This window comes from Sesamum indicum, linkage group LG5 (genome assembly GCF_000512975.1).
Source record: "Sesamum indicum cultivar Zhongzhi No. 13 linkage group LG5, S_indicum_v1.0, whole genome shotgun sequence".
Taxonomy (NCBI): domain Eukaryota; kingdom Viridiplantae; phylum Streptophyta; class Magnoliopsida; order Lamiales; family Pedaliaceae; genus Sesamum; species Sesamum indicum.
In genome coordinates this window covers 8806455-8816756 of record NC_026149.1, presented here as the reverse complement: position 1 = coordinate 8816756, position 10302 = coordinate 8806455, and the positions used below count along the sequence as shown (strand labels likewise).

General features: G+C 36.4%; 1 protein-coding gene across 1 annotated transcript; it reads right to left on the bottom strand.

Moving 5' to 3' along the window:
* LOC105162282 (sugar transport protein 7) lies at positions 6260–9431 on the bottom strand. Its single transcript, XM_011080287.2, has 4 exons — positions 9105–9431; positions 8689–9008; positions 7892–8518; positions 6260–6979 (listed from the first exon to the last, which is right to left on the bottom strand). The coding sequence occupies exons 1-4, from the start codon at positions 9247–9249 to the stop codon at positions 6530–6532; spliced, it is 1542 nt and encodes a 513-aa protein (XP_011078589.1). The 5' UTR covers positions 9250–9431; the 3' UTR covers positions 6260–6529.

Here is a 10302-nt window from a genome sequence, read left to right as displayed (position 1 = left end):
TTACTCCAAATGTGCATTTTTTAGGATTGAGCTTTAGTTGGTAGTTTCTCAAAATAGAAAATATCTCTTCTAAGTTCGATACACGGTCCTTCGTATCCTTACTTTTCACTAGAATGTTGTCTACGTATACTTTGAAGTTCCTTCCAATTTGTGGACGAAATATCTTTTCTATCAAAAGTCGGTAGGTGGCCCCAATGTTCTTTAGGCCAAATGTCATGGTTAGGTAACAGAATGTTCTAGCAGACATGATAAAACTAACTCTTTTGCGATCTTTTGGGGCCAGTATTATTTGATGATATCCTTGAGATGCGTCCATCATGCTTAACAATCCACATCCTGTGTGGAATCCATCATGCTTAAAAATCCTTAGGGTATGGCTTGTTCAGGTCCCTGAAGTCAATGCACATTCTTCATTTTTCTTCTGATTTTGGTACTAATACAACATTGGATAGCCATCCGGGGAATTGTATTTTTTCATTGTGACCTGCCGCCAATAATTTTTCATCTTCAGCTTGGATTATTTTATCCTTTTTAGGCCCAAAGTGCCTCTTCTTTTGTTTTACCGACTTGATGTCGGGATCTATATTGAGATGGTGAGTTATGATATCAGGGTCGATCCCTTCTAAATGTTGAGGGGTCCATACAAAGATGTCTATGTTGCAATGTAAGCATTGAATTATTTTCTCACGTGTTGCATCCTCCATTTGAGAATCGATCCATGTAAATTTTTCTGGATCTCCAGGCACGAGCTCCACATTCATTAACTCCTCGATCGGTTGAACCTTGTGGGACGTCCCCTCACTTTCTTTGTCTTCTACAACCCCCTTCTCTCATTTTCTTGAGGGCGCCTCCTTAGGTACTTCGTCCCTATTTCTTTTTTGCCCTTTGCGCACAACCTCCACGTACACTTGCGAGATTGGAGGGGGTCTCCCTATACTTCTCCTACACCTCCAGGCGTAGGGAACTTGATTTTTATGTGAAAAGTGGAGATTAAAGTTTGAAAAGCGTTAGGGCCCGTTTGGTTGTGTTTTTATTTTTATTTTCAGTTTCCAACAATTGAAAATGTGTATAAATGCTTTATTGGTTTTTGTGCGAAAATTGAGAATATGTTTGGATTAGTTGTTTTCAAATATAGGTATATAGGTGTGAGAATGTTGAATATAGGTATATGTATTTTTTATGTGACATATGACCAAATTGATTGAACATGTAAAATTATAAAATAATCAAAGTGAGTCTTGCCATTTGAAACAATTTTAATTGATTTGAAACAAGAAAAGACATGTTGACAAGATAAGACAAGTATGACAAACCCATGTGACCTATAATTTCAAAAAATTGAGAATTAAAACAGAAATGCATTCTCAATGAAAATAGCTTGACCAAACAAAATCCCAACTACCCAAATAGTAAAAAGTGGAAAAAATCTCATTGAAAACACAACCAAACGGGCCCTTAAAGTTGGGCCTTTCCCAAAATAATGTTGTAGGCTGATGGGGTATCCATTACTAAATTTAACAGGCAAATCTTTCGAATGACGCCAGTACCTAGGGTCAATGGGAGTGAAACCATGCCCATAAGATGGACTACTTCGCCTGCAACCATATAAGGAGGTGTTCACTTTTTCTAAGGGGTGCCCCCTAGCTGCATCTGATTTGTACGCTTCCCTAAATAATATCTATAGAACTTCCCGAATCTATGAAAATATGTCCTACTTCATAGTTGGCTAGCAATGCCGTGATGACCAGAGCATCATTATGAGAGCTCTTGGGACGTGACGATTTAGCCCTTCTGAACAGGATGAGGGAAGTGTCCTCCATCGGCCCAACATCCCATATTTCTTTCATAGTTATACCGTGTGCCTGTCCAATTTCGGCCTTTCTAGCATGATGGGAGTCGTCTCCACTTTGACCCCCTGCGATCATTCGTATAACCTCTTTACCGGGGAGGATCACTAGCTTCAGCCTTCCCCCCAAAGTTACTTCTGTGTTCTTTGGTTGGTAAAGACTCGACACTGAAAATCTTTGTTTTCTTTCCTTTATCTATTTTTTGCTTTCGGTATGGTCCTATTCCTCGGGTCTTTTTCCAACAGATGTACTTCTGCAGATATCTATTTTGGATAAACCTTTCAATCTCATTCTTTAAATGTTGGCACTCTTTAGTGGTGTGACTTTAATCATTATGAAAACGATAGAATTTGTCGGATTTAGGATGTTGGGGCTGCTCTCTCCATGATCAGGAGCGAGCTAATAAGCCTTTCCCTTCGACTACATGAGCACTTGGGTGATAGGTACCGTCAAGGGTTGTATACTGCATTAACCCTTTGGAAGGGTGCCTTCTTATCCCGAAAATCAATGCGGTGCTTCTTGGAGGGGGCCTCCTCTTGAACTTCTTTCTTTTTTCCCCCATGATTCTCTTATAGAAAAAAATATTGAGTTTCATCTTTCGAAGCTTCCGACTACTACCGAACTGGGGCAAAAAGAGAGATTGAGACTCTTGAAAACTTCTTATCGCTCCCACGAACATTAATTGATTGAACCATTGTTGCGCGGCCTTGACGAAGGTGGTGAAAAAAACGCGACATTTGATTCCTTCTGTATACCTATGCAAAAGAGCTGCATTCTCAAAATGTGAGAGATGCTCTTGAGGATCAGTCATTCCATCATATTCAGCAATAGCGAGGTGTGGCAATTCGCTGGGGGTTCGTCCGTTATCACTATGTCCGTGAAGGGGATACCCTGCTACTTGTTTTCGGGGGGCCCTGCTATATGCTGTTGGATATCTTACAGACCTTTTTGGAGGTATTCCAGTTGTTAGCAATTGTCGGGTTATCTCCTGGGGAGCTGCTGGAGGGAGCACCTGTTTCTCCATCAATAGGGCGTGGGATACATGGATGTCTCCTTCAGGTAAGTCTTCTTCTACTCCTCCTTTGGGGATGCCGCTTCCATTGCGAGGGTTGAGCGGGCAGGAACCAGCACTTCCATTTGCTGCGGAATTGCTGTTGTGACCACCTGCTAAATTGCACCTAACAAAGCTGGAGAAGGCTCTCTTGAGGTGGTGTCCGAGGAAGTGCTTTGTCTTGGAGGATCAACCATACAGTCCGAAACTTTGGAAGGTGGTATTTGCGCAGGCAAGGTTGGGGTGGATCCTCCACCAATCGGGGTCAGGGAAGTTCCTGCAACAACCTACAAAGGTTGATTGTTGTTGGGTGTCTCCATGGCCTTTTGTTTGTTAGTGGGATTGCTGGGGTTTTTCATGGTAACTCACATCTTTAACTCAATTTTCCACAAATGGCACTAATTGATGCATGCGATTTTAGCACGGGTCCAACGATTTTGGATTTTGATGATGGTCTTGAGCTGAATGAGTAAAAGAACTTGAAAAGTAGGACCTACAAAATAACACTTTAGCACTACGACGCTCAAGTTAGTCCCAGAATTAGGATTAAGTAATTGTAAAAATATATCGTGATGAGAAATTGAGATAGAATTAATAAATTCGTGAGTGAAATATGGTTATAATGCTAGTAGATAGCTACAGCAAGAGCAGAGAAGCAATTTTTAGATTTTGAAAGGTGTCCCCATCGGGGAATGGTGCCTGTATTTATAGAGGGGGCGTCCCCCTCCATAGGGACTCTGGACGTTACCTGTATTTCCAGAAAAAGGGGCAAGATACCTATGGATAGGCACAATTTCGTCTTATCTTTAGTTGATTAGCACGTCTTTGCTTGGGAGAGAGCTCCTTTCTTGTGATGACTCTTATTCTGTAGGGATCCTTCTAGGTTAAGGAGTTCTGAGTCTTGGTGACGTTTCCATTCTCCTGGGTTGGGCTTTGAAGGCAGGTTTGGGGTCTGTCAAGCATTTTACTGGACTTGCCTCTTGGGCCGAGTCTGGTAATCCTCCAGTGGGCCGTCTCCATCATGAGCTGATGGGCTCAGCGTGGGCTTCATGTTCTCTCTTGGTCCAAGTGCTTTTGGGCCGTACATATCAACTATATATATTTATTAATTCTTACTCCACTTATTAAAAAAAATAATTAAAAATAATTTGGTGATGATTTAATGTGCAAGATACTAAAATATATTGCAAATAATAATTGTTCAAGGCATGAGGGGTATTTTTGTCCAATCAAAGAGATAAATATTACACGACGAATAGTTCAAGAGAGCAAATTATAATTTACCCTTTTTTCTATAATAGTATAAATTTATGTAATATAAATAATATTTATATTATTAAGATGATATTTACTAGCATCTCTATGATTGTTTATTCTTATAATATAAACTAGATGACCACATTATTTAATTAGTTTCTCAAGTGGAATAAAATTTTGTGGTCAAATTTGATATATTTGATTGCAGAAGGAATTTCTTTTTAAAATATTTTTCTTTATTTAAAAATTTATATTTAGAAGTATTCTTTCACATTTATTTCTAATATGAATATTGGGAAATTTATATTTTTCGTCCCATAATTTAGAATCTTTTTATTTTTTATTTTATTAGTTATGAAATTTCTATTTTTTTGTCCCCTAACCACTTTTACAAAAAATGAGCACGTGACATTAAGTGTCTTTATAGTTTTGGTTCAATTGATTACAATATTTTACCTTTGGTCCGATAATTTTTAAAAAATTAGAATTTTTATCTCATACACTTTAGGCCAAGTGGCCTTTTATATCAGATATCTAATAAAAAGTTGTCATAAGATAAAAAATGCTATTTTTTAAAAGTTGTAGAACCCAAAGTAATAATTCCGTAACCAACAAGAAAAGTGGAAAAACCTCTAAGTTATGGAAATTTTAGTTTATCAATACAACAACGCACTAATACTTTATATATTTATTAACATTTATATATGAAAAATATCATAAAGTTTAATTAGTTTTTATGTTGAATAAATTTGGTATTGCATTTGTCAAAATTTGGACTTTAGATGAGCTACATTCGGCGGAAATGGACTTATTCTTTTATTAAGAAATAAGGTTACTTTTGTGTATTTAAACTGAATTTTTAAAATATTTTATAAGTTTTTAAAAATATTCTCTAAGATATATAGCTATAATTAATTACATAAATTTTTTGAAAGAAATTAGAATTAGTTATCGGGATATGCACAGTTCAATAAATTGATCGAATTGTGTTGAAATATGAATTTCGAAGATTAAAATCCAAATTTCTTATATAAATTGGATAAAATTCGATTCTTTATTCCATTTGAAACTTTTGAAAATTTCAATTCTCGATTTATTTTTTATTTTAATTTTTAGTATCGAACTAAACTAAATACTGATTCTCTTATACCTAATACATTGTTTTTATTTTTTTTTCTTTTTCTTTATCAAAATTTGCTTAACCATGCATTAAATTGAATTTAACAAAAAATTCGTAAATTATCAAATCAAATAATTTGATTCGCTACACAACTTTCGTTTACCAAAATTTCTTCAATTGTACTGAATGCAAACCCCTACCTAACTATCAATTTAAGGACTAGCTACAAATATCTTGGTCCCTTTGGGGACATCCGATGAAATTGAAACGATACAGAGAAGATTAGTATGGTCCCTGCACAAGAATGACACGCATAAATCGAGCAATGGTACAAATATCTTCTCATTTTAAATTAAAAGAGGACTTATAGAAAAGAAAAGAAAAGAGAATAGAAGACATTTGAAGAAAGTGCTAGAAATTAAAAATGCGTTTCATGCGATAGGGTAAATTTTTCAGAGCCCATCATTGCCTACGTTCAACTACGAGGAAAATGAAATTTTGGTCCATTAAGTATAGAGTAACTACACTTTTAGTCTTGTGTTGATTTAGAAATCACAATAAAAAAAATGATACATCAATCCAAATCTCATCAAGAAAAGATAAATTTGACTAAAAATTGTCACACATCTTGCATGTGGCCTAATTAGTTTTGAGCTTTTTTAATTTTTTCGGCTACTTTTGCTGACATGGCATATAAAACATATGAAAAAAAAGGCAATTTTAGTCTTATATAACTGTAGGGGATGGCACATATAGTCTAAATGCAACTAAAGCAAAAATATCACATTTTTATTTTCAGTTTTTAGTAGAAAATAAGTGTTTTTAATTTTGTATAAATTTTTGTTTGAAATGAGAATAGATCTGAACTAGTTAATGAGATTGTGTTTTATATCGATAAATACGTATAAATGAACATGTTTTCACTTCAGTTACGGTTTCGAAAACTGAAAATTGAAAAAAAAAAGACAAACAAACAGGTCCTCGAATCAAAGGGTCACGTGCCAAGCATGTTTTAATTCCCGACGAATTTAGCATTTTCCAGCGACATCTAAACTAACTACGTTGATTTTTTTCTTAATTACAGTCCTCAATTCCAAATTTGAAATTAAAAAAGATAAATATTACTACCCACTGTAATTACAGGACCAAAATTACATTTTTCTGGTTTAGTCCTACATTACCATGGCATATTATTTCCTTAAAATCAGGTGCTATCAAGGTTGTCCTGAAACAACACACACATGTGTAGGAATTTCAAATGCATTCCCTAGTTTCATCAGCGTCTGCTTCTTCATACTCACGCACAATTCTCTTCCAGAACCAATGCTTCCGCCACAGGAGCACCATCTCCTCTAGAGGGACGCCCTTCGTCTCCGGCAAGAAGACGTACACGAAGACAGTCATGACGGCAATCCAGCCGGCGAAGAAAAGGAAGATCCCGAACTTTAAAGCACACAGCATCGAGAGGAAGGACTGAGCAATGATGAAAGTGAAGAGCAGATTCACAGCCACCGTTATGCTTTGGCCTGCAGAACGAGTTTCAAGCGGGAAGACTTCACTCGGCACTGTCCAGCCGAGGGGTCCCCATGACCATCCGAACGCTGCCACGAATAGACAGATCGTCGTTACAACGATGATCGAATACTCCCTCGACAGCTCTTTGTTGTTGCCAAATTTCAAGCCCAAGATTGCTGCAGCAATGATCTGTTTCAGGAAGAAAAATTCTATACTAAGCTTCTTCTTTATGAGAAGTTGCTAGGGTGTTTGGATAAATTTATAGGTAATATGCAGTTTTTGTCCTGTATGTATGGTGGCGTGGTATTTTTGGTCCTGTTGGAATTCAGTTTTGCAAATCGACCCAATAACTAAAAAAAATTTGTTCATTAATGACGATAAAATTGATTGGAATTTGCCAATTTTTGCACTTGTCACGAATAAATTGGGGATCATGGTAAATAATGATTTCCAATCGGACCAAAAATACCTCCATCCATACTTATAGGTTAGAATCCTTAATTTATTTGGGTCACATGCACGTTAATCTTATTCTATACAAGCTCTTAAAGTGTTTGGATAAAATAAGCTTATAGAGATTATAAGATCCAGGAATGACAATTTATAATTAATATGATCAAGGTTATAACTGTTTGTTAAAATTTTAAATAAATGAGTTGGGAACTTCTTACTATTTCAAAAAGAGTTTGAAAGCTCTTAACATTTTATTCTTGGATCTTATAAATTTCTTCTTTAAATTTTAAACTATTTCAATATCTTATATGTTTTCAAACATTTGTAAGACTTTGAAAAGCGTATAAGTTCACCCAAACACCCTCACTTATTCAGATATATAGTATAAGGGTTTATGTTACTTGGGAATAATTAGAACAACACCCCTTCGATTATGGTAAAATCGCAAAAATTGTCCCTTATATTTTAAATAATTACACAGATATCCTAATTGGTTATGTTCTCATTATAGTAAGGGTCCCTCATGGTAATGAAAACTTCGTTGGCATGGGGTGGTTGTTCAATTATTCGAACAGTCTTGGTGGTTTATGTAATTTTTAATAACAATCTAAAGAGCACGTAGATTAACAAAAGTAGCAAATATTTTACCTGGCACACAATCATTTGAATGCCTCCACTAATGAGCAAAACTCGTCGACCCCATCTATCAACCGCGGCCATCGACACTAGTGTTGATGTAGCAAGCACGGCTCCAGTCAAAGCAGACGAGTACAAAGAAGCGTTCCCCTTAAACCCCATACTCTGAAAAAGTACCGGCGCATAAAACAATATAGAGTTTATGCCCGTCAAGATTTGGAACATCGGCATGAAGATCGCCATGACGAGCTCAGGCCGTCTCCGCCTCCTCAGAATGTTGCGAAATGGATGCTGGATTTCGTTTGCCTGCTTACTCGCGTCGACTATGTCTTCAAACTCTGCATCGACGTTTTTAGTCCCCCTGATATTTTCCAGCACTTCTCTGCCTTGTCGTTCCAGCCCGCGTTCTATTAGGCTATTTGGCGTCTCTGGAAGGAGCACACCTCCAATAGTCATAAGGAAAGCAGGAGCTGCAGCTAGGCCAAGAGAGAGCCTCCATCCCCAAGGATGGATTCTATCTGTTCCAGAGTTGATCATGTTTGCTGTGAAGATTCCTAGTGTTGTTGCTAATTGGAACAACATGTTAAGCCCTCCTCTCAGCTTCGCCGGTGCCATTTCTGACAGGTACAACGGAACTGCCTTCAAGTGTGAAGATAGACTTAGATATAGGCCGGGGCATACACTCACAAAGTTCGTTTGTTATTATGAATTTGAATTCCGAAGTGTAAATCCATGAATCCAAACACAACCTTAATTCATTCTGTTCAACCTAACTTATTATAGAAATTATTTTGTTCAAGTAGGCGTACCTGATTCCCAAAGCCAATGCCAACGCCAAGCATGATACGTCCTAATAAAAGCATACCAAGGTTGGCAGCAGAGGCGTTGAGAGCAGCCCCGATTAGAAAACTCATCCCGCCACAGATTATGCTTGCACGACGGCCGTGTTTCCTCGTGACAGGGGATGCCACCAGAGAAGCTGCCAAACCGGCTAGATACAACGACGAGGTGAATGCTGCAAGGCCTTGATTGTTGTACTTGCAGTAGTTGTTCTCTTGCTCTCGGCCCTTGTCCACATAAACCGTGTGGAAGAACTTGCTGAGGAATTCGTCCATCGACGTCACCCCTCCTGTTGAGAATCAGTAAACGAAAAAAGCCCTCATCAATTATGATTGGAATAAACTATAAATTCCTTCACGATTATGATCATAAAAATGGAGCAGACCTGAAATTCCAACATCATAGCCAAAGAGTGATCCTCCAACAGCAGCAACTATACATGTGATTATAACATAAGGTGTGACTCTTCCTTGGTACTGCTCAGCTCTTTCTTTGGCTACATAGCCAGGAGCAAGAGGCCCTCCTGCCATTTTTTCCACTTCTCACAAACACACAGTACACACAGTGCAGAGAGAGAAAGAGAGAGAGAATGTTTCACACTTTATTATCAGAGTTTCCTAATCAAAGGTGCAAGAGCTGTGAGTTGTTAGAAGACAAGAAAGTGAATAGGCAAATGCCAACCACCATTCTTGGCCCAAACCTATTATTGCTATCAAAGTAGTTTTACCAGTAACAAATCTTGTATCATACTTGCGTGTTACATACTGACATCATGCTCATGCATGTATTGTGTACCGCCATATATAATTTTAAATTATAATTTAATTTAATTATACGAACGTGTAGCAATGACTCATTGATATTAATATATAACTCAAAAGTATGATACAAGATTCACTCGAATTTACTACACTATTCATGGAAACACTAGTACATGAAAAATTTCGGAAAAATTTCAATTTAATTGAATTTAAACAACCATATCCCGATTTATATTTGTTGTATTGTCAAGTATAATTATAATATATTTATTATATAATTGATTCTTTTAATTGAAAATCGAATTTTAACTGTAATTCTTTCTAGATTCTATGAAATTAGATTATACTACAATTAATTAATTTAATACATGTGTCAAGCTTGCATAAATGTTATTAATAGAGATGGTCCAAATAAATAAATAAAATTTATTAGGGATGGTAATAAATCGAACACTGCTAGACCTGTTTTTGAATTTTAAAAGTAGCAAAAGTATTATTTTCTTAACATATGAAAAAACTATTATTAAATAAATATAATTAATTGCTTGATCTTTTAGGTTGCCAAACCTCCACTTAATATACTAAATGATTACATTAATGAAATGTATAAAAAAAATTAGAACGTTTTATAACATGTCCCATCCACTTATGGTGAAGTTGGCAATAATATAATTATAAAAAAAAAAGAAAATGATCAAAATACCCCAAATTCTGAAGGTATTTAAAGGATCCACGTATATTTATCCGGGTCAAATTAATCTGAATTTAAATCCACGATATCACCATGTATATATAGAAGCCGTTTAATTTACGTTTGATGAA

What these genes read in the sequence shown, in the direction of transcription:
- LOC105162282 (XM_011080287.2), bottom strand. Translation starts at nt 9,249, where the DNA reads ATGGCAGGAGGGCCTCTTGCTCCTGGCTATGTAGCCAAAGAAAGAGCT. An exon ending in GCATTGGCTTTGGGAATCAG is followed by an intron (nt 8,519 to 8,688) that starts GTACGCCTACTT and finishes TCACACTTGAAG; the next exon opens with GCAGTTCCGTTGTACCTGTC. An exon ending in TTCAAATGATTGTGTGCCAG is followed by an intron (nt 6,980 to 7,891) that starts GTAAAATATTTG and finishes TTCCTGAAACAG; the next exon opens with ATCATTGCTGCAGCAATCTT.